The 26850-nt window shown below is 49.7% G+C and overlaps 1 protein-coding gene across 1 annotated transcript in view; it reads left to right on the top strand.

The window, feature by feature from the left end:
- The window catches only part of CUX2 (cut like homeobox 2), a 262670-nt gene that overhangs the window by 208183 nt on the left and 27637 nt on the right, over positions 1-26850 (top strand). Inside the window, exons 5-10 of the mRNA XM_060170867.1 lie at positions 12707-12841; positions 15925-16048; positions 18305-18384; positions 19281-19347; positions 21399-21447; positions 25417-25521. Of these exons, the coding sequence (XP_060026850.1) occupies positions 12707-12841; positions 15925-16048; positions 18305-18384; positions 19281-19347; positions 21399-21447; positions 25417-25521 (560 nt within the window). The remainder of the gene's footprint in view (positions 1-12706; positions 12842-15924; positions 16049-18304; positions 18385-19280; positions 19348-21398; positions 21448-25416; positions 25522-26850) is intronic.

Here is a 26850-nt window from a genome sequence, read left to right as displayed (position 1 = left end):
GCATCTGTATTTCTCTGTGTGATTACAAATTCTGAGTAACTTTGGTTCCTCTTGTGTAACAGTCTCTTGTGTGGCTGTATTGTAATTTACTGAACCCCATTCCCAACACTGGGTATTCGGGGTTCTTGGGAATGCAAGGCATATTGGTACTGTACTGTAGTTATAAGAGTGAGAAAGAAAACTTGGGAAGGGGAATGTATTGTAGCCACATATTGACCACAAACCCAGGAAAAGTGGTCAGAAAGAATAAGAATTTTTTCCCCCTTGTTGATTTATTTTGTACTTCTTTGTTTATTAGTTACACTAAATATCTTTTCACATGTTGTGAACCACTCATTTATTATTTTGTAAATCACTGATTCATGTACCCTTAGCACATTTTTCTATCAGAGAGATCATTTTCTTATTGATTTGTAGATGCTCTTTGTATATTAGAGATACTAACCTTTGTCCTGGTAAATATGTTTCATATTTTCTCCCCTAGTTTGCCTTTTGTTTCTTAATTTTGTTTACAGTGTCTCTTGTATATGATACATGGCACACATTCAAAAAATATTAGCAGAAAGTAGGAAATCTTACCAGACCTTTGCTTTATGGCTTCTGGATTTATTGTCATATTTTTAAAAAACCCTCTCACCTGAAGGTTGTAGGATTTTTAAAGTACTTTTGTGATCTCAATTTTTAGAAATTTGAATCTTTGAAGCATTTGAAATATATGGTGATGGAAGTAGAAAGTGGGGTTAAGAATTTAACATTGTGTTTGTCCCAAATGACTAGTTCTACTGCCATCTAGTGGATAAGCCACCTTTGCAGATAAAGGCAATACAGATTTTAGTGTAATGAGAGACCCATCGCTGTCTTTGGCTGCCCTCACCTCCTTCCCTTCCTCCCTGTATATGCCTCTGCCCATTTGGTCCTGTTGAGCTCAGGGAGCACAGAAGGGTAACATAAAAGGTTATTTAACCCATAAAAAAAGGAAAAGTTTAACAGCAGATTTTCCAGAGATGGTACTTAACTTCAAAAGGCATTGTCTCCCCATTTTCTGCCACACCTTTGCCTCTGCCATTTCTTCTGCCAGGAGTGCCCTTTCCCCCTGGCCACCTGTCTGATTTTTACTACTCCTGGCAGCTAAGGGTTGAAAGATGATTAAAGGAAAACATCCAGCATGATGCTGGTACCCAGTGGGTGCTCAATAAATGGCTGCTCCCTTTCAGAAGGGAAGACAGGCGTTTCAGCTGTGGCTTTTCATCAGCTCATTCTCTGAGCACCTACCATGTGCTGAGCCCTGTGGGAACCCAAACTTGAGTCCTGCCCTGCACTCAGAGTCCAGCAGGGGCCACATGACCCGAAGACAGACGGCCAGAACACCCAGCAGAAAAAGGGCTTCAAGATGGGAAGGCCAGGATAGGTGCCTCAGGGAGAGCAGCCTTTGAATTTAAACGATGAGCTACCATCCTTGTGGGGCGGTTTCTTGGGTGCTCCCTGTGTGCCAGGCAGTGTGCTCAGCCCCTTACAGAAAGGATTTCACTTATCCCCTCTGCCCCTTGGAGGCAGGTATTGCCATCTTGTCCTGCTGTGTGGCTGAGGCAATGCAGGCTCAGAGAGGTCAAGCCACTTGCCCAAGGTCACACAGCAGAGAGGTAGTAGAGCCTGAATCTTGATCCCTGGCACCAAACCCAGATGCAGGATTAATTTTAAAATTGAAAGGGTTGGGGGACTTCCCTGGAGGTCCAATAGTTAAGACTCCATGCTACCAATGCAGGGGGCCCGGGTTCGATCCTTGGTCAGGGAACTAAGATTCCACATGCTGCACAGTGTGGCCAAAAACGAAAAAAAAAAACTTGAAAAGGTTGGAACAAAACCATTAGAGATTTGACATCTAAATACAGTGAAAAACAGCTAAGGGTCTTTGCTGCCAGTAGGTTGAGAGGTTCTAGGGTGAGAGGATGAGCCCTTTGCAGAAATGCAGATGTGTTAGCTGGAGGAAGAACATGACCCCTAACAGACACGTACACCTGGTCCTCCTGACCCAGGGCTCCAAAGGCTGGTACTTCTGTTGAGGAGAAATTGAGCCACAGAGCTCCAAAGGGGGCAGAGAGATGCCAGGAGGAGCACTAGCGGGACTCTAGGCTGAGGGACCCTCTCAGAGAGGGGCCAGTCCCTGTCCTGCCATCTTGCATCCTGTATCGCACCTGACTTCTTTGATCCTCAGTTTCCCCACTTGTGAAGTATGGATAATGATCTCACCTAATTATGGGCCCATTGGGTGGATTCAGTGGGAATGGAGAACACTTAACATGGTGCCTGGCACAGAGTAGTAGCCCCATGCAATTCATTCAACAAACATTGAACTCCTACTGTTTGATAGGCACTCTACTCGACACCAGGGGCACAATGTTAGGCAAAACAGACACTGTCCCTGCCTGCCTGGAACTTTCTGTGCAGCTTAGTCTATGGAAACTTTGTTTTTACTACAATGGACACGGGTTTGAGTCCCAGCTCTGCTGCTCCCTGGATGGGTAACCTTGAGTAACTAGCTCTACCTCTCTGAGCCTCCGTTTCCTCCTCTGGAAAAGCACACTTACCTTCTGGTACCTCTGAGAGGATTAAGCAAGGTGAAGAGTATAAAATCCTAAGCTGGTGTCTGGCACACAGTAAATGCTCAGTAGACCCGTGGCTGCCGTTGCTGTTGGTGGTGGTGTTACTGTTACATCACCACCCAGTGCCAAGAAGGAAGACCTTCTCCAGCCCCTCTGTCCGTGCTTAAGCCGGGAGACCCGGAAGCAGCCAGCCCTAGCGACGAAGGGAAGAAAGCACGGCCCCCATTTGCATACAAGGGCTGGGCAGCCATCTGCTATCAAAAAGTTAGGATTAAAGGATCAAAGTTAGGCTCGCTGCCGCCGTCAGTAGCCTGAACCTCCTGCCCACACAGGCGCCCGGAGCCGGGGCCCAGATGGGAGAAGGCTTCTGTCTCAGAGATACTTTGGAGGGACACACGCATACTTCTGCATATATGTGTTTCTAAACAGCCTCTCGGACAGCCTTTGCAGCTCCAGCTTTCCTAAAAAAAGCTCTGAGCACCGCTTTCCTTCAGATGGACACAGTGGGAGGAATGAGACAGCTTTCCCTAGACTCACGACTCTCCCACACAGCCCCATAGACACTTTTTTTAAAAAACACCAACAGCATCAGCTAGTGGTGGAAGATGGAATAGATGATGTTCTATCCATCTCCTCCTACAGAGGCTTTGGAAAGGCTGGTGTGAAATTAAAATATTATAAATCCATTGGCAGTATTCTCTAGGGGTTTAGATCCAATGTAACCAAAATGAATTAGTCATTTTATTAAGCAGTTTATGCATAAAGAGCAAGTTGATGGCTGTAAGACAAAGGCTCTATTTCCTGACGACGTTCCCCCTCCCCGCCTGCCCATCATGACCTGCCACCTCGGATGGTTCATATTTGATCTTCCGTGTCTGCCAATGTGCTTAATTAATCCAAAGGATATGTAGTCAAACACTTCTGATTTGGGGTCCCCTGTTTGGGGCTTTTTTATTCAGGTTGGATCTAAAGCCGTTTGATTCCCGCTGCCACTGCCCTTGTCTGTATATTGACAGTGTGTATGTTGCAGGAGTGAAGTGGGGGAAATGAAGTCCCGCTCACAGCTCTGGGCAGCCACATGTGTCAGCTGAAAGGTTTCCCGTGGAAGTGCTGAGCCCGGCAGAAAGGCAGGCTCCGTGGCTCCAGATGAGGAGCTACAGGGATGTTCTGTCACTTCTCCTGACACTGAGATATGCGGCTTGCCAGACGTTGGAGGGGGACACAGGTCGCTTTGGAGTCTGGGGGTCAGCGGGACCCCGCGCTTCCCCAAGTGGGGTCACCTGACATAGGGAGCAGCCTTGGTGTACCTGGCTCAACACAGACTTTGAATACATTGCTCACCAGGTATCACCTTTCTAGTTCCTTCTAGAGAAAGTCTCAGTCAGGTGCTAAAGCATCTTAAATGCCTATGGAACACCTGTGAATCTCTCCTTTTAACCAAGGAAGAGCCGGCCTCAGGCTCAAGGTCTTGAGCAGGCAATGGGGATGTAACTAGAATTTAATAACATCTGTTTCTTGATTTTTCCTTTGTATTTATTTTAATGGTTAAAACCCCTTTTTTATGATACAGAATCCCAATGATCTACTTACAATAGTGAAACAAATATTCCTTTAAAATATATTTAAGTTAAAAACGTCAAATCACGTAAGGACAGATATCAAGTTGGTAATATTTTGGGGGGCAGGTGGATGCAGCTTAAGGTGTGACATGTCACCAGCATTTGACGATTGGGCCACCCTGGGTTCAAATCCAGCTCCGCCTTTTTCAGCAAGTGGCTTCCCTCTGCTGGGCTGCAGTTTTCTCATCTGGAAAATGGGGAGAATAGCAATGTCTCCTGTGGTTGTTTTGATGATTAAATGAGATATAAATAACTGCAAAGTACCTGGCGTATGTCAGGGTGTGGGGGGTGGTGGGGATGAAGAAATGTCAGTTCCCTGGAGCTTTTGTCTCAAGATGCTGGGTGGGCATCTCATCTGCTCTTTACCCCCCAGCTGGATATGGGTGCCCCATCTGCCCCAGAATGAATGTTTGCTAGAGTTGGGAGGATGAAGACCAGAAACTAGTGTTTGAAGAGCCAGAGCCTGCTCTGAACCCAGTCACCACCCACCAGCACCCAGACCAGCCTACAGGGAGGAGAGGTGAGGCTGGCGCCAAGAATTGCCCAGGCATCGCCAGCCTCTCTGAGCCCCGTGTCCTCATCAGTAACATGGGTCAGTTGTGAAGATGAAGCTAAGCTGTGTTTCTGGGACAGTAACTCAGGGGGGATTGGTCAGGATGGTGTGCCAACGTGTCTTGGTCTAATGGGAGCTGTTTCTCCTGGTACTTCCTGGGTCTGGATTATTCTCTCTCAGCCCCCTGCTGGCTTCCTCATTTCCTTCAGGGCTCTGCTCAAATGTCACCTCCCTGACCAGGCTGCCTCAATTAGCACACTGCCCCCAAGCACACACCTCAGGCCACTCTCTCCCCCAACCCTGCTGTTTTTGTTCTCAGCCCCCTTACAGCTGTTGGTTTATTTGTCCATTGTCCATCTCTCCCCTCTAGAATGTCAACCCCAGGAAGGCAGGAATTTCCTCTTATTTACTGCTGTATCTCCAGGGCCCAGAAACTTCCCTAAGTAGATGCTCAGGAAGTATCTAGCAACCGAAGAAATGGTATCTGACACATAGCAGGTGCTCAGTAAAAAGGTACTAATGAATAAATGGCTGAATTACAGACTGTATTCGTTTTTTCCTGCTGCTGTAACAAATGACCACTAACTTAGGTGCTTAAAACAAGCAACATTTCTTGAGCACCTACTATGTGAAAGGCCTTGGGAGAAAGGGGTTGCTGAGGAGTGAAAGCTAGATGCTCCCAGACCCCTGTGACTGTCAGGTTCTCTGAGAAACCTCCTCCCAACATTTCAAAGATTTGCTGTCATTTCTGTCTCTTTCACTTTGTATTTGTAAGAGCAGCTAGTGACGTTTAGCTGATGCATCAACTAATACAGTTGGACAAAGTAAGCAGGAAGCCCTCGGATATGTCAGCTACCCCAGCTGAGCATTTTACTTATGCGTAACTTGGCAGAATCTTCCAGTCCTCTGAATGCTAATATTTTTTTTTCTACCTAACTCAATCCCCAGCAATGTAGCTCAGACCTCCGTGGATTTCTCCCAGATGGGGGAGTTGGGAAGAAATGAGTTTACCCACATGCCGTAAAGTCTAGGAATTCTGTGGGGAGGAAATAAAGAATGGAATATGCCTGGGGAAATAAGTGATCATCGTTGCTATGCACTCTTCAGAGCAGGGACCATACTCAACTCACCGCCCTGTTCCTCAGTAGCTGGAGAGGATGAACATACAGGAGGATCAGAGCCCAGCACCTGCTGCTTTGTCTTATGAAGCACGCTTGTCTTCCTGGACGACTGGTGAAATGGGTGCAGCAGGAGGGAAGTAGGTTAGGCTTAAGTAAGAACTTCCTTCCTATGAGACTTGGAGTCTAGCAGCTCCTTAGTCCTGCCTTTCTCACAGTTGGTATCCAGCCAGTTGCCATGTATTATGGGTTGAATTGTGTGCCCCCAAAAGGTATTTTGAAGTCCTAACCCCTGGTACCTGTGAATGTGACCTTATTTGGAAATAGAGTCTTTGCAGATGTGATGATGATAAGGGACGGTCCTTAGGGTGAGACCCTAATCCACCATGACTGGTGTCCTTATAAAAAGAGGAGAGAGATACACAGAGAAGAGGGCCAAGTGATGACAGAGGCAGAGATTGAAGTGATGCCACCACAAGCTGAGAAATGCCAAGGATTGCTAGGAGAAAGCGTGGGACAGATCAAGATAGCACAGCTCTGCCAGCACCTTGATTTTGGACTTTGAACCTCCAGAATACACATGATGTATTAGTTTTCAGAGGCTGCCATGCCAAATTTCCATAAACTGGATGGTTTAAAACAATGGAAATTTATCCTCTCGGTTTTGGAGGCCAGAAGCCCAAAAGTCAAGGTGTTGGCAGTGTTGGTTCCTTGTGGAGGCGCATAGGGAGAATCTGTTCCATTCCTTTCTCCTAGCTTCTGGTGGTGGCCAGCCATCGTTGGCATTCCTTGGCTTGTAGACACATTATTTCAATCTCTGCCTCTGTCTTCACGGGGCCTTCCCTGTGTGTTGTCTCTCTGTGTCCTCCCCTCTTATTGTAAAGACACCAGTCATTGGGATTAGTCAACCCTAATCCAGTCGACCTCATCTTAACTTGATTTCATCTGCAAAGACCCTGTTTCTAAATAAGGTCAGTTTCACAAGTTCTGGATGGACATGAATTTGGGGAAATGCTATTCAGCCTAGAACACCACACCCCATCAGTTCTTCCTATCTACCTCTTGTGTCTGAGCACTTCCCCCCAACTCCTCCTGCCACCGCCCTGATCCCAGCATCACTGCCTGGACTATTGCAGTAGCCCCTGTCTGGCTCCCTCTACAGCCCATTTTTCTTGCAGCAGCTTGGATGAGCCTTCGAAAAATGCGAATTAGAACATGTCACTTCCTAATGCTCTTAAGATAAGTCCTTTCCCCATCCATATTATCTGACTGGGATGTCAGCTACACATAGACAGAGACACTACTGTGCCCCCCACAGGTAGATGCTCAACAAACTCTTGCTGAGTGAAGCAGGTGCATGGACTCTTAGGTCCCCCTGTGAGCTCTGCCCACTTTAGATTCACCACTGTGGAATGTACCATCACCTCAACATGGGCTCCACACCCACAGACTCCAGAGTCTAGCTGCAGCTCCACAGGAGAGGCACTGTGACTATCCCCACTTTACAGACCAGGAAACTGAGGCTCTGAGAGGCAAAAGAGTAATCACATATTGGTTTGGGTCCTCTGGAAGCATTCACATGCCAAGATGGCACCGGATGTGCAAGAGATTTATTGGGGAAGATGCCCGTGAAGGATGAAAGAGAGGGAGAGGAGGAGACCAGGAGAGCCTTCACTTGGTGATGCTGGTCTAACACCTGGGAAGGGAGAGAGGGAAGGAAGGAGGGTTGGTAGGAGGAACCTCAAACTGCAGTGCAGCTCTGAAAAAGTCTCAGCCAAGCTAAAACTAACAGGAGCCCCAAAGCAGGATGCAATAGTCTGCTCAGGCTGCTATAAGAAAACACCACAAACTGGGTGGCTTAAACAACAGAATTTTCTCTCTTACAGTTCTGGAGGCTGGGAAGTCCAAGATCAAGGTACCAGCAGGGTTGGTTTCTGGTGAGAGCTCTTTTCCTGGCTTGTAGATGGCTGCCTTCTTACTGTGTCCCCACATGGCCTTTCCTTTCTGCACGTGCAGAGGGAGAAAGCTCTAGTGTCTCTTCCTCTTCTTTTAAGGACACCAGTCCTATCAGATTGGGCCCCACTCTTAATGACCTCATTTAACCTTAATTACTTCCTTAAAGCCCTGTCTCCAGATACAGTTGCATCAGGGGTTAAGGCTTCAATATATGGGTTTGGGGGAAAACATTTTAGTCTATGATACTAGGTTGCCTTTTCCAGTATCAGCAGGAGTGGCCCAGCCCTACTGTCTCTGTCTTGCTCGGTCATTGGCTGGGAGCAGGCCTGGGGAAACCTGACCTCCAAACCAACACTGCAGTGTATCCTAAGGTGCAGCGCCTGGAGACTGTCACCAACTCCTCGCAGGACGTTCTTTCTTGAAGGGAGAGCTGGGTGGCACATCCCACACTGCCACAAGTCATAAGAATAAGGGTAATGCTCACTTAGACTCTGTTAGGTGCCAGGCACTGTCGCAGGGGCTCAGCGTGCTCATGGAGTCCCTGCACAGCCCTCTACAGTAGGTCCTGTTGTTATCCCCGTTTTACTGAGGAGGAAACTGAGGCTCAGGTGACCTAAGTGACTTTCCCTAAAGTTGTCACAGCCAGGATTTGACCATCAGCCTCCCAACCTGTCCCTCTCCCCCTTTATCTGAGAGTGGCTTTGGGAATTTGGAGGATTCACAATGTTCAAACCTCAAGTGTCAAGTTCAGCTATGAAGGCGTTTAATAATCACCCTCCCTGAGCATCCCAGCGCCAAGGAATAGGCCCAGGGCCAAAAGCACTCACTTTGGCAGGACCACACCCCTATCTGGTGATAACCAATGTTGATTGAGTGTGTGCCTCAGGGATACTTGTGATAGAAATTTGGAGCCCAGAAAAGTCTGATGCTTTGTCCAAGGTCACACAGCAAGCCTGTGGCAAGGCCAAGAACAGCGCCCTCATTCTCTTGCTTCTGGCCTAGTAATCCCCCATGCCCTGCCTCAAGGCAGCTTAGCCCACTACAAAGAGTCACCAGGCACTCCAGGTTCAAATCCCACCCCTGCCACTTCTGAGCTCGGCGACCTTGGGCACATGGAATCTCCTCTCTGGGCCTTCATTTCCTTGCCTGGAAAATGGAAATAGCAGCATCTACCTTATTGGGCCTCACCTTGGGGAAGTGATTTCACTCCCCCATGCCTCAGTTTGCCCATCTATAGAATGGAAACACAACAGCCCTACTAACAGTGTTGTGGTGAAGACTGTATGAATTCTAATCAATTTAAAGTGCTCCAGCTGTTAGGGTTTGGCCACAGCCTGACGTCGGCTGAGTCATCTGAACCTTCCCCGACTTCCTGTCTCAAATTGAGGATCTAGGAGGAAGCACAGTGTGGGAAGAAGAGGCCGAGGCCCAAGGCCCCATCTTGGCCCTATCGCCAACTCACTGGCAGACTTCAGGGAAGTCACGGGACCCCATTTTTCCCCAACTGTGCACTGGGGTAGGGGTGTTGGACACTTGACAAATTGTCCCTCCTCAGTGTGACTTTCTAAGCTGGAGCCTTTGAGTCCCTGAGTGGAGCTCAACGCAGGATTACTGGATTCTGAGTCTCCCAGGCACTGATGAGAGTATATGAGGCCTTACCCTGTCCTGAGTCTCCGTGGAGTTTTGCCATGTAGACCGCAGCTCCTAGAACGTCACGGGACGGTGTGCTGCCCCCTCTCAGGGTAGTAACAGCAGCCAACACTTATCAAGCCCTACTGTGCACCCAGCACTGTGCAAATCTCTATACACATTCTCTCATTCAGTCCTTGCAGCCCCATTTTACAGATAAGAAAATGGAGGCTTGGAGAGGTTAACTGTCCAAAGGTCACATGGCCAGTTTAGAGCTGGAGCTGACACCAGCAGTCCTTAAATCATGCTGCCTCTCTCAGTAATCTTTTTCAGTCTTCCCAGTAGTAACTGCTGAGAAGTAGAAACTGTAATATTTTCTGACTTTTTAAGTGGGGAAACTGAGTCTTGAGACCAGCGCTGGACTTCATGTTCTGAGAGTTTAACCACTATGTTCTACCCTGTACTGGCAAATGAAGGCAAAGAGAGCCTTGGAACCCGCTGACCCCGTACTGAGTGTCCACTCGCCACCCACCTCCTCCAGTCTGTCCAGGAGGCCACCTGTGGTCAGCTTCCCCTGGACAAAGAGGCCGAGGCAGCAAGGGGACCGCAGTGCCTCCGCGCACAATGAACGTCAATTTCTGATCCCTGGGAATGGGGTGAATGACTTCCTTTTTCACCCGAGCGTCATCTTTTGGCTTGGACAGGCTCCTAGCCAGCCGGCCCCTGAGCCATGAGCTGGATCTTTCCCTCCTCCCTGGAACCAGAGCTGAGCCCTCTGCAGCCCTCAGCTGCAGTCTCCCGTGTTTATCTAACCTCCCTGACCCCGGCAAGCGCTTGTCGCCTTTTTCTTCCTTTCTCAAAAACCAGGACACAATAGGAAGCGTTTCCCTTAACTTATTAAAAAATCCAGACTTGTAAATTAATTTGTCCGTGTTGTACAAAGGCAGTGCAGATGGACTCATTAGCATGCACACAACAAATAATTATAGATGAATTTTTAGCTGGCCTGCCTAATGCGCTTGCTGGGTTAATTATGTCAATGTATAATTACATCAGCCCGGGGAGACATAATGGCATACCCTGCTGAGCAGCCCCTGCCTAATGACGGGGCATGGGGGAGTGCTGACAGAGGAAAGCCAGCAGCAGCGTTCCTGTGCACCTGCTTACCTCGACACAAACACCCATTGTCTGAGCCTCCCACCACCTAAACAAACAGGCGGGAGAAGAGGGATAAAATGCAGAGGTGGCCTTGTTCCAGCCGGACCTGAAGGTCCCCACGTATAGGCTCTGCCCCGTTTCTTCCATCAGAAGATATTTATTGGGTTGGACTGTGGGTCAGGCTTCATTCACCCCACAAGGGGTCCAGTGGAAGAGCAAGAACAGATGCAGTCCCGGCCCTGCCTTGTTGTGGAGTTTGCAGTCCAGCGGGTATTAATTAGGTGCACTTGCAAATCAATGAAAATTGGAAGTACAGTGAGTGCTGTGAAGGAAAGGTGCAGGCAGCTGGGAGAGCTCATACTAGAAGACCGACTGGTCAAGGAAGGCTTCCTGGAAGAATTGGCATTTGAGTTGCTAAGATGAGTAAGCATTAACTAGCTGAAAGGGATAGGGGAGGGCAGGGTGTTCCTGGCAGAGGCTCCCTCCCGTACAAAGTCTCTGGGGTGCGTTTGAGGGACTGAGAGAAGAAGGTCAGTGTGGCTTGCACTCAGAAGGGCAGGAATAATAGTGAGGGCTTCCATTTGTCCTGAGCTGACCAAGTGCCAGGCACCGCGTTGAGCACTTTACATGAATCTTCATCACAGGCTCACGAGGTCGGTACTTTTATTGTGAGGCACAGAGAGGTAGCGCCATTTACCAAGGTCACACAGCAATCCTAAGAAGCAAGTATAGATTAGACCAGGACCAGGGACATCTGACTCCAGGGTCCACACCAGCAGAGAGCAATGGCCAAGCAGATGCTGGTGGGAGATCCCAAAGGAGGGACCAGGAAGAGAGAGGGCTCTGGGGCATTAGAAAAAATGTGGACCAGACCAGCCCCCTTGGTCTGAAGCGAGGAGGCCCTGGCTTTCTTGGGACCCCGTGAACACCTACCTACCTGCAGCTACTGGGGTCGAAATATCCACACCACTGAGACAGGAAGTCTTTGTGGCATCAGAGAAAGAGACCCAGACTTGAGTCTCTCCTCCGCTCTTCAGCAAGTCACCTGGCTTCTCTGAGCAGTTTCCTCATATGTGAAAACAAGTTAGATCCAGGCCAGCCTCCAGGGGATGCTGGGTGCATCGTGGGAACCTATTCCCAGGGACTGGCTTTGTAACATGGAAGATGCTACACCAAACCTCCTGCCCCAGGTGGGGAGTTGCTGGAAGAAGAGGTGTTGGATTCTAGATCTGAAGGAAGAGGAAGTGCTTGCTAGGTGACAGGGTGGGAGGGGGGACAGAATTGCAGGTGGAAGGACCTGGAGTCCTCAATTTAGCTATTGGGAAATACGGAGACATCTTATATCCAGGTGTATATCTCGCCCCCAGAAAAACTATTATTTAATCGGCCACAAGTGTCACAAATGATGGTGTGTTGGCCCAGATCCATTGAAAAGCACCCCAAGGGTTATATGTGCAAAGATGCTATTATGGAACCTCGGGTGAAGGAAAATAGGGAGGGAGCTAGGAGAGGTGGGGAACTGGGTGAAAGCATCCAGACCACATTATAGCCTAAGGAAGGAAGCACTGGGGAAGGCCACGGGCCGGTCCTCAGCCCTCAGAGCAGTTTTGTGTCCCCCAGAAGCAGGTCTACCTCTATCCTTGCTGCCTGCAGGCCTTGTCTGGGAAGTCCCATGAGAAGGCTAGGTTTGAACTGATGGATTTCAGAGTGTGCCTGCTAGGGTCCTTGCTAAGTGATGTTCCCTGTGTTCGGTGGTGTGCAGGACAAAATCTCATGGCCACCACAGATGGCATATAGAATCAGGAAAATGAAGTTATTATGATAATTATTATTCCCAGCTGGGCAGGACAGCCACACCCATGGGGATGGCACCTGCTCTCCAGAGCAGGTGCCTGGAGATCGGCTCCCTCATAAAGCAGAAAGTCCACGTTGCTCCCCTAAGCCACCAGAGCGATTCCAGATGGCTCCTATGGATGGTTCTTCCCACCCAAGCTCCCTGGCCCTGTGGCCTCAGCCGGGGCACCCCCTGGCCCCCAGGGCTCCCACCACCCCTGTCCTCCTCTCTCTGTGCAGACCCCGTGCCTGTGTTTGAGGCTTCACGCAGCCCAGACGACAGACTGCAGTCCCCCAGCTTCGACCCCAGCGGGCAGCCGCGGCGAGAGCTCCACAGTTCGTGGAAGAGACACCCTGAGCTCCTCGGCCCCAAAGGTACTGATAAGGTTTTCACAGGATGTCCATAATAAACAAATGGGCTGTGGATCTTTGGCAGCCAAACTCGGCCACCCTTGTGGGGGAAGGAGGGCAGGGAACTCAACTCTATCATAATTTTAGATGTGGGATGGGTTAAGGTGCACTTCTGCTGAGACAGACCAACCCCAAATCTCAGAGGCTTAATATATTTGAAGGGAGGGGAAGTCGCAGGGGACACTCCACGCAGTCATTCAGGGACCCAGGCTGTGGTAGTCCTGTCATCGTCAATTCTCAACAGCCAGAGTCACAGTGAATGTTGACACCCAGCCAACAGGCAGAGAAAGAATGTGGAGGATCACACTGAGGTTGTGGGAGTGGCACACATCACTGTGGCCACATCCCTGCTGCAAAGGAGGCTGGAAAATGTAGTCTGGCTGTGTGCCCAGGAGGAGAGGGAAATAGGATGTAGTGAACACAGCACTGTCTCAGCCCCAAATGAGACAAGTTAAGAAACTAGCAAAGCTAAAAATAATAGTGTTTGGGTGTACATATGTTGTGATAAAAATGTTTGAAAGCAAGAGAATGGCGAACAAAATTCAGCGTGGTGGTTACCTTTGGAAGGTGAGGTAGGAGGTTACCATAGGGAGGAGCAAATAGCAGGTGAAAGCCATTGGTAACCGTCCAAGTTTTGGATGTTCATTGACCTGCAGGCACTGTCGTAGGCACTGGGGACACAGCCAGGAACAAAACAGACAAAAATCTCTGCTCTCATCATGCTGACCTTCTAGAGGGAGGGACTGAGTGTCAATAAATGTTAGTAAAATATATAGTATGTCAGTTGGTGAGAAAGACTTTGGGGAAAAAATTGAGCAGAGAATTGGGGGAGTCAGGTGAAGGGATTCTTGTTTAATGAACGAATGAGTAGGATTTACCTCAGAGGTCAGCAAGCTTTTTCTGAAAAGGGCCAGAAAGCAATTATCGCAGGTGTTGCAGGTCATGTAGTTTCTGTCACAACTACTTAACTCTGGGTGAAAGCAGCCATAGATAGTATGTACATGAGTAGGCATGGCTTTGTTTCAATAATACTTTATTGACAAAACAGGTAGTGGGCCAGATTTAGCACGTAGTGAAGATAAAATGGGCTGAGGCCTGTCAAATGAAAGCATGACACAAAGTCTCTTCTCAGGAAACAACCACTCTCTCACAGTCCCCCATTTCACAACCTCCTCCCTTCCCCCTCCCCACATTACATAGAGAGCACCTGATGTAAGCCTGGCCCTAGGCAGGGTCTTCTGGGGAAGATTTACAGTGACTAAAATAACAGCACTTTGCCAACTCTGGTCCTGCACCTGGAATACGATTCCAACCACACTGCCAAGCCAGGACTTGGCAGTTCTTCAGCCCCTGCTCATATGTACACACCTCTGTGAAGCCTCTGAGGTTCCCCAGCAAAATTGTCACTCCTTCCTCTGAGGTCCCTCTGAGGTTCAAACTTCCTTCTGTAAGAATAATAGTAGTTGTGGAAATTGCCTCTTGAGAGCATTTGCTCTGTGCAGTGTGCCTTTCACACAGCATCTCACTGTCTCCTGGCATCAATCTTCTGAGGTGTCATTGGCCTCATTTTACAGATGAGGAAACTGAGTCACAGAAGCCACAGGTGGCCAAGTGGGGAATCAGAACAGAAGTTTTTGACCTTGGTCCTGGGCTGTGTTTCTCCTTGAGGACACTTGTTATTCTGCATCATGATGGTCAAAACTTGCCTTTTTGTTCACTGTTGTGGCCTAGGCACCTGGAACGTACCCAGTATGTGTGTGCACGTGTGTGTGTGCGTGCATGTGTGTATTATAAGCTGACTGCTGTACTAGCCTCTAGAGTAGAGGGGCTCACTCTACAAACCGCCCACCTCTACACTCACCCTCCTGTGCCAGGATCACAGTAGAAACTTAAAAACTAGGACAGGATTTAACTGAGTCACTTGGACCCAAGGTTGGGAGAACAAATTTTGGAACTCTTGAGCCACTCACCCTCAATGGCTGGCCCCCGAGCAACTCTCTCTCCATAAGTTCGGTGCCAAAGGCACACACTGATCCCCAAATGAACTGCCACAGGGCCTGTAAAGATGGACCTGACGTGGGCCCTGCCCCAGGGCACCTGCAGGTAAGGGGCGATGACTGAGCATCTGAACGTGTGCCATCAATTTTGGGGAAGGGAAAACAGTGTGGTGGCTCCTCAGTAAGTTAAATCTGGAGTTACCCTGTGACCCAACCATTCCATTCCTAGGGACATACCCTAAAGAATTGAAAACAGGTGCTCAAACAAAACTTGTACACAAATGTTTATAGCAGCACTGTTCACAGTAGCCAAATCGTGGGAATAATCCAAATGTCCATCAATGGATGAAAGGGAAAAAACAAAATATGGCATAACCACGAAATGGAATATTATTCGGCCATAAAAAAGAATGAAGTACTGACACATGGTCCAACCTTGATGAACCTCAAAAACATGCTAAATGAAAGAATCAAGTCACAAAAGGATAGGTGTTATGATTCCAGTGCTGAGATATCCAAAATACACAAATCCGTAGCGACAGAAAGCAGAACAGGGGTTGCCGGGGGCTAGGGAAGGGAGTGGGGAGTGACTGCTTAATGGGGACAGGTTTCCTTTTGGGGTGATGCCAGTGTTCTGGAATTACTGATAATGGTTGCACAGTATTTTGACTATACTACGTATCACTAAATTGTGCACCTTAAAATGGTTAAAATGGTGAATTTTATGTTATGTATATTTTACCATGATTTTTCTTAATCATACAGAAGGCCAAGGAGGCAGGAACAGGTCTGAGAGGGCAAAGGAAGCCTCTGGGTGTGCTGTCTGAGGCCGGCACGATGGAGTTTGACTTTCTTGTGCAGGCGCTCGCCAAGGCTCAACGCAGCTGATCGCAGTGACAACAGGTCCTGACAGCTGCGCTCTCTCCAACGCTGAGTTTGGGAAATTGATTCTTCTCCCAGCACTGTTGATCGATCTGGTTTGCAGAAAGCAGCTCTGGCTGTCACGCCACTCTCAGCAATGGGCGGTTTTCCCTCTTTTTCTCCCTCCAGAACAGAGAGAGGGGACGTCGCCGGCTGCGCCCACGCTGACTGAGGGGAGCCGCCTCCCAGGCATTCCCAGCAAAGCCCTCCTGACAGAAACTTTGCTGCAGAGAAATGAGGCAGAGAAACAAAAGTGAGTGGGGGAAGGACAGGCAGGCTCCCGCTGCTCCACCTGTCTGGGAGGGGGGACCTGGAAAGTCACCCCTGCCCAGGACCCTTTGGGAATCCAGATGCAGGTTGGAGATGGGGATGCAGGTCTGGGTTCAAGCCACACGTCAGCAGCTCAGTGGCCAGCCCTGGGCAGGTCACATCACCTCACTGAGCCTGTTTCCCCATCTAGAAAATGGGGCTAATGGTGGTATATTAGCCAGGGTCCCCCAGAGGAACAACCAGTAGAATTTTTTTTTTAATTAAGAGTTGTATTTTGGGACTTCCCTGGTGGTCCAGTGGTTAAGATTCCACGTTCCCAATGCAGGAAACCTGGGTTCAATCTCTGGTCAGGAAACTAGATCCCACATGCCGCAACTAAGAGCCCACGTGCCGCAGCAAAGACCCAACATAGCCAAATAAATAAATATTAAAAAAAAAAAAGAGTTGTATTTCAAAAACTTAACTCACACGATTGAGGCTGGCCAGTCTGAATTGGTCGAGCCGGCCAGCAGGCTGGAAACTGTCAGGTGGGCGTAAGTGCTGCCATCTTGAGGCAGAATTTCTTCTTCCTCAGTTTTGTTCTTAAGACCTTCAACTGACTGAATGAAGCCCACCTGTGTTATTGCGAATATTTTCCTTTAGTTAACATCAACTGATTGTAGATGTTAACCCCATCTACAGAATGCCTTCACAGCCATACATGTATTCGTGTATGACTGAATAACTGGGTACTATAGCCCAGCCAAATGGACGTATTAACACCGACTGTCCCAGGCAGTGTCAACTCCTAGTCTGCCATAAGAATGAAATGAAATGACACCTGTACATGCTTAGCTCAGTGCTCACAGGGAGAAGCACATGTCAGTAAATGTTTGCCTTTACAATTGGTGCAGTGGTGATAAAATATGCATTCTTAGGGCCTTTCTAGGACAATTTTATGATGATTGTTACATTTATCCTTTCTGTCATTCACTTATTTTTTCATTCCACATATTTATGCAGCCACCTACTGTGTGCCAGCCACTGTTCTAGGCAACAGCGGTGAACAAAATGGACAAAACTCTCTGCCCTCCTGGAGTTTACTTTCTAGTGAGGAAAACACAAACAAAAACGATAAATAAGTGGTGTGCTACATGATAAGCATTGTGACGACAGATAAAGCAGAAGAGGAAGAGGATAAGATGGGGGCTGAAGTTTTTTGGTTTTTTAATTTATTTATTTTATTTGTTTTTGGCTGTGTTGGGTCTTTGTTGCTGCGCGCAGGCTTTCTCTAGTTGCGGAGAGCGGGGGCTACTCTTTGTTGCGGTGCGGGGGCTTCTCTTGTTGCGGAACACGGGCTCTAGGCGTGCAGGCTTCAGTAGTTGTGGCACACAGCCTCAGCAGTTGTGGCGCACAGGCTTAGTTGCTCCGCAGCATGTGGGATCTTCCCGGACCAGGGCTAGAACCCATGTACCCTGCATTGGCAGGAGGATTCTTAACCACTGCGCCACCAGGGAAGTCCCCGGGGGCTGAAGTTTTAAATAGAGTGTTGGAGGAGGCCTCACTGAGAAGGTGAGCAAAGCCGTAAGGAGGTGAGGGAGCCTTGCAGGTATATAGGGACAGAGGGAACAATCAGTGCAAAGGCCCTGAGGTAGGAACGTGCCTGATGTGTGAGGGGAGTGTGGCTGGAATGGAGTGAGGGGGAGGGGGCAGGATAAGATCAAGGTAAACAGGGCTCCTTCCCTAGAGTCACTGAGCCAGCCAAGGTAAGGCTCAGGCTTTGCATAAACCCTCCCCCAGCATAGCTAGGGGTCCTCCTTCTCCGCTGGGATGCTTGCATCACACCCAAGTTAGACCACAGTGGGCTGGGGGGGCTTCCCAAACTCCTGCCACAGAAAAGGGGAAAAAAGTGCCTCTCAAGGGGACAATAATAGTTACCAGTGATACTGAGGGAACTCTGGGTGCTGGGCACCACGTTGAACGTGCTTCACAACACTCTCTGAGGCAGACTCCATCAGAAACCCATTTTATACATGAGGAAATTGAGGCCCAGAGAGGCAAGGTCACTGGCTGCTACAGAACCTTAACTGGGCACCAGCTCTAATGGAGGCCACACAGTCAGCAAAACCGCAGGGCAGCCAAGTGCCTGACTGTCATGTTTAAGGACTCATTAAAAAGACGGAGGTGCAGATTGTACAGGGAATGGGAGTGGGGACAGGAAGCCAGGATGGGCCGGTCCACACACCAGGTCTTTTCACAGGGGCCTTCAGGAAGTACAGGCCTTCACTTTGGCAGCCAGACTGGGGGAAGCCGAGGAGAAGATCAAGGTCCTACATTCAGGTGTGTATCTGGCACATGTCCCCTGCCCTCGTGCAGCGCCCCAGCCAGTCAGACCAGGAGGCCCAGGGGGAGTGGGAGGGGGCAGCGACCTGAACACAGGGTCAGGGGTTCTAGAATCAGGACGGCAAGAAAGGAGTTTGGGAAGGGAGAGGAAAGACCTACATTACCCAGCAGGGATCAGAGCCCCAGTCCCGGGGGTCGTACTACTGTGGAGAGAGGGTTTGAGATAAAATTCAATCCGGGGTGGCAAATGCAGTGCCTACAGGGGCCGGGCATGCAGCCAAGCTGGCTGGATTAGGATATGCAATAGGGAAGGGTGAGGTGTGGGTCAAACTGGAGAACCCAGGCTGATCTAAAGAGGTGGCCACTGCTGAGCCCCAGCCAGGCACTGCCCAGTATAGCCAGTCCCTTCCATTTTGCTAGAGAAATCAGAAATCTGGAACTTTATGAGAAATCCCTCATTTGTTGTAATATACATGTATCTGTTGACTTCGTTGCCCCTCCCGTCCCCTCACTTCCAGGGCTGGGCCTCAGGGTGGGTGAGCTCATGCACGGACGACCCCACCCAGGTCCTGGAGTGACCTTAAAGGTGTTAGGGGGCTCATACGCCAGGTCCCAGGACAGACTGCCCCCTCCACTTACCTGGGTCCCCTGAGCTTCATAGACTCATAGAGAATCATGTCATCTGCCCTCCCCACCCTGGCTATGCCACAGCCCTCCCTCCAGCTAGAAGCCCTTCTAGGGGCAGGAAACTCGCTGCTTGTCACCAGTTCTGAGAGAAAAATCTTTCCTCACTACTCCAAGCTTCATTCTGCCTTCCGGGCCCCAGAGAAGGGGAGCAGGTTCCACTTCCCTGGGGGTGGAGGGCCTTACTCCGGCACTTTAATTTTTCCCAGCGTTGAAGGCCACGCAGACAGAGCTGCTGGAGCTGCGGCGGAAATACGATGAGGAGGCGGCATCCAAGTAAGTGAATGCCATGCTGAGGTGTGCCTCCTGCCTCTGACCCTCCCAGACACGCCTCCTCCCTCTGACCCTCCCAGACACGCCTCCTCCCTCTGACCCTCCCAGACACGCCTCCTCCCTCTGACCCTCCCAGACACGCCTCCTGCCTCTGACCCTCCCAGACACGCCTCCTCCCTCTGACCCTCCCAGACACGCCTCCTCCCTCTGACCCTCCCAGACACGCCTCCTCCCTCTGACCCTCCCAGACACGCCTCCTCCCTCTGACCCTCCCAGACACGCCTCCTGCCTCTGACCCTCCCAGACACGCCTCCTCCCTCTGACCTTCCCAGACACACCTCCTCCCTCTGACCCTCCCAGCCACGCCTCCTCCCTGTGACCCCCCCCCACACACACACACACGCACACGCCTCCTGCCTCTGACCTTCCCAGACACGCCTCCTCCCTCTGACCCTCCCAGACACGCCTCCTTCCTCTGACACTCCCAGACACGCCTCCTCCCTCTGACCGTCCCAGACACGCCTCCTCCCTCTGACCTTCACAGACAGGCCTCCTCCCTCTGACCTTCCCAGACACGCCTCCTCCCTTTGACCCTCCGAGACACGCCTCCTGCCTCTGACCTTCCGAGACACGCCTCCTCCCTCTGACCCTCCCAGACACGCCTCCTCCCTCTGACCTTCCCAGACATGCCTCCTCCCTCAGACCCTCCCAGACATGCGTCGTCCCTCTGACCCTCCCAGACACGCCTCCTGCCTCTCACACTCTAGACATGCCTCCTCTTTCTGATATTCTTCCTCGGATTCTACCTGAGACACCCATTTAATTAAGTACTCTCTGCTCCACACTCGCATAGTCTCACAGCTGTTCAGCATTTATTTGTGGTGCCATCCATGTAGCACAAGCTATAAAGGACATTCTGGGTTTCCAGCTAAGCGGACTCTGCTAGTCATGGGCCTCTGCCTTGCCCCAGCCTCCAGGGGCTGTCCCCACTCCCCAGCTTCACAGTCCAACCCTTAGGGCCAAGTGTCATTAACTTAAATTACTCTGGACTCAACATTTCTTCAGGCTTTAAGATATAACTTAATCCACAAACACTTATTTAGCACCTACCGTTTACCCAGTGCTATGCTGGGTCCCTGGAGGAAACACCAGAACATGGGCCTGTCCTCAGTCAAGGAGAGGAGACAGACACTAGCTGATGTACAGGAATAAAGTCTTTCATTCACAGACACTGTTGAGCACTTACTGTATGCCTGACACTGTTGTGGCCACATGGTAAATGCCATGAAGGGAAAAAACAGGAGCAGCAAGAGAGAATAACATGGAGGGGTGTGTCCTATTATCCAGGTAGTCAGGGAGGACTTCCCTGAGGAGATGACTTTCAGAATGAGATCTCAAAGATGGGAAGGAGATGGCCACATGAAGAATGCTTGGAAAGGTGCTCTGGGCAGTGGGAACAGCTTATGCAAAGAAGGCCTTGAACTGGAACATGCGTGTAGCACATGTGTGGCGTTCAGTCACCAAATGCTCCCTGCAGGCCCCTTGTGGCCCCACCCCTTGCTAGGCAAAGGGGCAGCCGAGGTGGATGAGGCCTGTCCCGATCCTTTAGGCGCTGTCAACCTAAGGGGGTGGTGAGGCAGCAAAATAAATGAGGGTAGTTGAGGGAGGCCTCCTAGGAGAACACTCTGCAGCTGGGTTTAAAGCTCAGGCCCTGTTCTCTTGAGGAAGGCATCTAGGTGGAAGGCATAGCAGAGGCAAAGGCTGGAAGGTGTAGCTCTGTGGCACCTTCAGAGAGTGGACCCCTGGGGGAGATGGGAGGCCAGGCTGCCTGGAAGGGGTCCAGTGCTAAGGCCCCATTTTCATTTCCCCCCAGCCTGGATTCTTTCCCCGCCCCCCCAGCTTGGTTTCTCTCCAGTAGGAAGGATGGAAGGCAGCCTTCTCGAGGCCTCCATTGCAACACCCTTGGGTTGGCAGGGGCTGGGGGGTTTCAGGAATGGCGGGGGCACTGGTGGCTGCCAGAATCCCTTCCTCAGGGCCTCGTCTTTCTGTCTCAGGGCAGATGAAGTCGGCCTGATCATGACCAACCTGGAGAAAGCTAATCAGGTGAGGAGACGTGTGCTGGGGGCTCATTCTCCCCGGGGCGGGGGTCTCGGGCCAGGCGGAGAGGAGGGAGCTGAGCTCAATCAGTATTAATTGAACTACATGCCATGCTGAGTGCTGGGGCTGGGAGCTGTCTGGGACCCAGCCCCTGAGTTCCCAGAGGAAGGAGGGTGGGGTACAGACAGAACACTCAGAAATAGGGTGATGCAGGCAGCAATGGTTGGGGAAGGGACACCAGACCCAGACTCAGGGGTCAGGGAAGACATCCCACAGGAAGGGTCGTGGAGCTGAGACCTGACAAGTTAACTTGAGACTGTAGAGGGATGGATTCCAGGCACGGGACGGCCCTGGTAAAGGCCAGGAAGCAGCCTGCAGAGCATGACGAGTGCCCTTCCCCGTGGGAGGAAGGCAGAGCAGTGACCAGAGATCCCAGGCCCATCCCCAGGCTAAGCTGGGACATGGGTCTCTCTCAACCAGACTGAGTGAGGAGCTATGTTCCATAGAGCCGAGGGCGGTGACGAGGGACAAGCCCGGGGCTGCTTCTCTCCCTCCATTCCCACCTGGGGTCTCCACCAACCTCCTCACTCGATCACCAGGCAGGCACTGTGTGGGCCCTAACCTTCCCTGGGGGCCCCATATCCTAGTCCCAGCCCGGGTCCTTGTAAGTCCTTCAGCCTCTCCGAGTCTCAGTTTTCACATTTATAAATGGGGTTCCCGCGTCCTGCCTTCCTCTGGCTTCAGATGTGTTGCCATCTGCAGGACAAAGTTGGGCAGGACTTTGAAAGGAGGTAAGATGTGGCCATAAGGGTCTGGTCTGGAGTCCTGCGGGCCTACTGTATCTCTCCCCGGTCCCCTGCAACACCAGCAGCCAGGGGCATGGCCAGGAGGGGTCAGCAGTGTGACAGGGCAAGTGGTCATTTCCCTGGGGGTGGTTGAGGGAGGCTTCCTAGGAGGACACTTTGCAGCTGGGTTCTAAAGCCCAGGCGCTGTTCTCTTGAGGAATGGCATTCCAGGCAGAGGGCACAGCAGAGGCAAAGGCCCGGATGCCTGGCTGTGCCAGCCTAAGGACAGGGTGCTCCCTCCTGCAGAGGAAGGTTGGAAAAAATAACGTGTTTTAGGTTAATTTTTTGAATAGGTAATCCATTTACTTAGTTCAAAACTGAAAAAGGCACATTAGGGCATAGCCAGGAAACTCCATCTCCCCTCCCTGAACTTGCCCCCAGTTCCCCTCTCCCTAGCAACCTCTGTTACAGTGTCTGGGGTCTCCTCCCAGAGATCCCTTCACAAGCCCATGAATATCTACTTTTACCCCTTTCTAAAACAAAAATGAGGGACTTCCCTGGCAGTCCAGTGGTTAAGACTCCATGCTTCCAATGCAGAGGGCCCAGGTTCAATCCCTGGTTGGGGAACTAAGATCCCACATGCCGTGTGACCAAAAATAAATAAATAAAAGAAAGAAGTCATCACAACCTTGGTATGCATATCCTTAAGAGAATAATTAGCAACTTTAAAAAAATAATAATTATTAATACTACGTACACCCTCCTGAACCTTACTTTTTCCGTGTATGTGTCTTAGAGCTTGTTCCGTATCTGTATATAAAGCAGTTCCTTCTGTTTCACAGCTGCGTCGTGTTGCACTACATGGACGCACCATCGTCTAACCCAGGGGAAGGCAAACTTTCTATAAAGGACCAGAGAGTAAATATTTTCGGCCTTGCAAGTCACTGTCACAACTATTCAGCTTTGCAGTGGTAGAGTGAAGCATAGACGATATGGAAACGAATGGGCATGGCTGTGTTCCAGTAAAACTTTATTTACATAAACAGGCAGCAGGTTGCAGTTTGCCAACCTCTGGTCTAACTCATACCCTATTGATGAACGTTTATGGTATTTCCAGTATTTTACCATCATCCTCCATACTGCAGTGAATAACCTTGTACAGATATCATTTCATACATACCCAAGCCACTGTATAGGGCAAATTCCTAGAAGTGGAACCGTTGGGTGAAAGAGCTGTGCATCTATAATTTGGCAAATGTGACCAAACTGCCTTCCATGGGGTTGTGCCTGTACACACTCCCTCCAGCAAGGTCTGAGAGGGCCCGTTTCCCAATAGCCTCGCCAGCACTGTGTGGCGTCAAACTTTTGGATCTCTGCCAATCAAGTGGGCTTAAGAAGAGCGTTCTTAGAGTAGTTTGAATAGGAAGCATTTTTAATACTGTTTATTTTTTCCTGAGTATAAAACTAAAACCTGCTCATTGTAGAGTACTGAGAAAAAAGTAAATGTCATCATATTAGTCTTTAATATCTGTATTTATTAATACTATCCTAAATGTGAACAAGAGGATTCTGGAGCAGAGCAGATCATTATTACTTGTATAGTAAAAACCATGCCAGTTTGCCCCAGTTCTTCCCCTGGGGTGACAAGACGAGAACCAGATATCCTCCTACATGCACCAGAGTTTGTGCTGTAGGCAAGGAACCACCCAAATATGAATCTGGGTGGTTGTATAGTATAGTAGAGGGACCTTCTGAGAAAGGGAGAGAAATCTACTCCCAAGTATCATGATGAACAGAAGGGCAAGGATCCTGGGTTTCTTGCATTTGGAATATAAATACTTCTCTCCAGGGGAAGATAAGACTAGTAGCTTTAAACCCAGCTTTACAACCCAGGGGGTGTCTCCACGGTCTGGGTCTCATCCCCCCTTGAAATGTCAACAGACATCTCCCAGGAGGTGAATCTTTCTGGAGTTCTCACTAGCTAATCAGTCATGTATTAACTCCAAGGCTTGTCTTTTAGCCCAGATCCCAAGTTTCAGTCACATTTGCTCAGTATGCCCTTTGTGGAAACATAAAAATGTTTTCTCTACAACCCCACACGCCCAAAACCTTTCCCAAAACAAAACTGACTCCTAACTCAAACCATTCCTGGAACAAGGCAGGATACTAATAAACAAATCAGTTAAAACGTAAATCAATGAAATGTGCGCGCGGAAGTGTGTGGATCTCTGTGCGCGTATAGTGGGCACAGCATCCTGATTGCTAAGGTCAGTGTGTAAGTTAAACTTAATTGCTATGACCTGCATCACCAGCTGGAGGTCAAGACACAACTGCAACTCTTAATTTTCCATAGTTCAAGATCCCATACACCCTGTTGTTGTTAATAAAGTAAACCAGTTATTGACACATTTGTATGTGTCAGGCATCAAGATGAGATACCTAATGAGTTGTATTTTACCAAATTACTTACTTGCAGAACAACCCTATGAGATAGTTGCTCTTATGACGCCCATTTTACAGACAGGGAAACTGAGGCCAAGGATATGAAGTTTCTTGCCCAAGGTCATACAACCAGAAAGAGAGACAAAGTACAGATTTCTCTCCAGGCCACAAGTCTACATTGTTAACATTTGGATGCTTCCTTCCGAGCTTTTTCTTAGAAATTTTTGAAGAATTAAGATTCAGTTTAGTAAACTGTGGCATTCTGATTTTAGATGTATTTCAACACTCCTCTACAGTTTCATTGCCCCCATTTCACAAAAGGAAAACTAAGACTCAGAGAGGGGAAGTAACTTGCCCAGGGGCCTGCAACAGCTTGTGAGCCACCTCTGCAGACACCATATGGCACAGGAGCTGGGGACAAACTCTGGCCTTTTGACTAGCCAGGCCTGAAGTTTACTTGGCAGACAGAAGTGGCCTGGGAACGTGTGAAAAATTGCCAGTTCCATCAAGACAGCATCTCCCTTCCTGCCCTAGTGAAGAGGGAATGTTCTAGCTCCTCTTGGATACACACCAGGGAAACCAAGAGCCAACTCAAAGGTCCAGGACCCAGAAAGGAGGACCCCAGGCCCTCAGACCTGCCTTCCCAGCTGCTGCCTGAGACGGTGCAGGGAAGCAGTGGAGGGCCAGGGTGGGATCCAGTGTGGCCCCGCTCACCTCTTAACCACACTTGCCCCATTTTCCTTCCCAGCGAGCCGAGGCTGCCCAGCGGGAGGTGGAAAGTCTTCGGGAACAACTTGCCTCCGTCAACAGCTCCATCCGCCTGGCCTGCTGCTCTCCTCAGGGACCCAGTGGGGTAAGGATAGTGGAGGAGCCACGGGGAAAGGTTGGGAAAGGCCAGGTTTGTGGGTTTGAATATGTGGGTGACATTTTGTGGGTGGACCCTGCGCATTTGTGTGAAATTGTGCACATGAATGTGTGTGGGTCTCTGTGTGCATACTGTGGGCATAAGCATTTTAATTGCCAAGATCAGTGTGTAGTTAAACATAATCACTGTGACTTGCTTCACCAGCTGAGGGTCAAAAACAGCACAGCTCTTTTAACTTTTCAAGCTCAAGCTTCCACATACCTTGATTCCATATACTTTGGAATTTAGTCAGGCCAAAGAGGATCATTTTAGTTGCCAGATGCCCAGCAAGAGTGGGTAGGAGGGTGAGTTTGATCAGTAGAGCAGCCGTGCAGTTTTGGTGGCTGCCACCAGGTGTTGCTGTTGACCATTGGTCTCACACTGCTTGGAAGATGTGCGGGGACTGCTACAGGGATGCCCCACTGGTTCTCAGTCCCTCCCAGACAGCAGTGGAGCTGCTTACCAAGAGCTGAGGTTGACACTCATATCAGCCAAGGGTTCCTAAAATGTATCAGGGTGATTCTAATGAGGTTTCCCAACCAGCCACATGTTACAAAGAACCAATCTTTAGTCATCAACCCTGAGGTTCCTGTGTTAAGCCAGTTAGTCAGTACATCTTTCTCATTCCTCCAGGTTGGTGCCCCTTGGGTCCTGGGGACATTTCCTGCCAAGGAATTTTTTTTTTTTTTTTTTTTTTTGCGGTATGCGGACCTCTCACTGTTGTGGCCTCTCCCGTTGCGGAGCACAGGCTCCGGACGCGCAGTCACGGTCATGGCTCACGGGCCCAGCCGCTCCGCGGCATGTGGGATCCTCCCGGACCGGGGCACAAACCCGTGTCCCCTGCATCGGCAGGCGGACTCTCAACCACTGCGCCACCAGGAAAGCCCCTTCCAAGGGATTTTAATCAGGCCCACCCCAACCTACCCTTCTGTCATGTGATAAGAGTCTTCATTGTTCCTCTCACAGAAAGCCTGGCTTCCTTATGTAAATTGGTCCACCTTCTTTCCAGATTTCTTTCCAGATATCAAGGAATGAAATTCATGATTGCTTACATAATAACAGGTCTGCTCCAGGGTGATTTGCAGCCTCCATTCATGAACCTGAAGTGGCTGGCATAATTTTCATTTCACCTGACACCCTGATACATAGACCTGTGTCTGTATCTGTCTTTCTGTTTAAATATTGGAATGAGTCTCTCTGAACGTGTTTTACTGTGTATGTGTGTCTGTTTGTGACCTTTGGGCAAATAACTGTATCCTTAACCTAACTGTGCCTCAG

The sequence above is a fragment of the Lagenorhynchus albirostris genome, chromosome 14, assembly GCF_949774975.1.
Source record: "Lagenorhynchus albirostris chromosome 14, mLagAlb1.1, whole genome shotgun sequence".
Lineage (NCBI taxonomy): Eukaryota > Metazoa > Chordata > Mammalia > Artiodactyla > Delphinidae > Lagenorhynchus > Lagenorhynchus albirostris.
The sequence above is the reverse complement of the archived record's forward strand: the minus strand, read 5'-3'. Positions and strand labels throughout refer to the sequence as shown.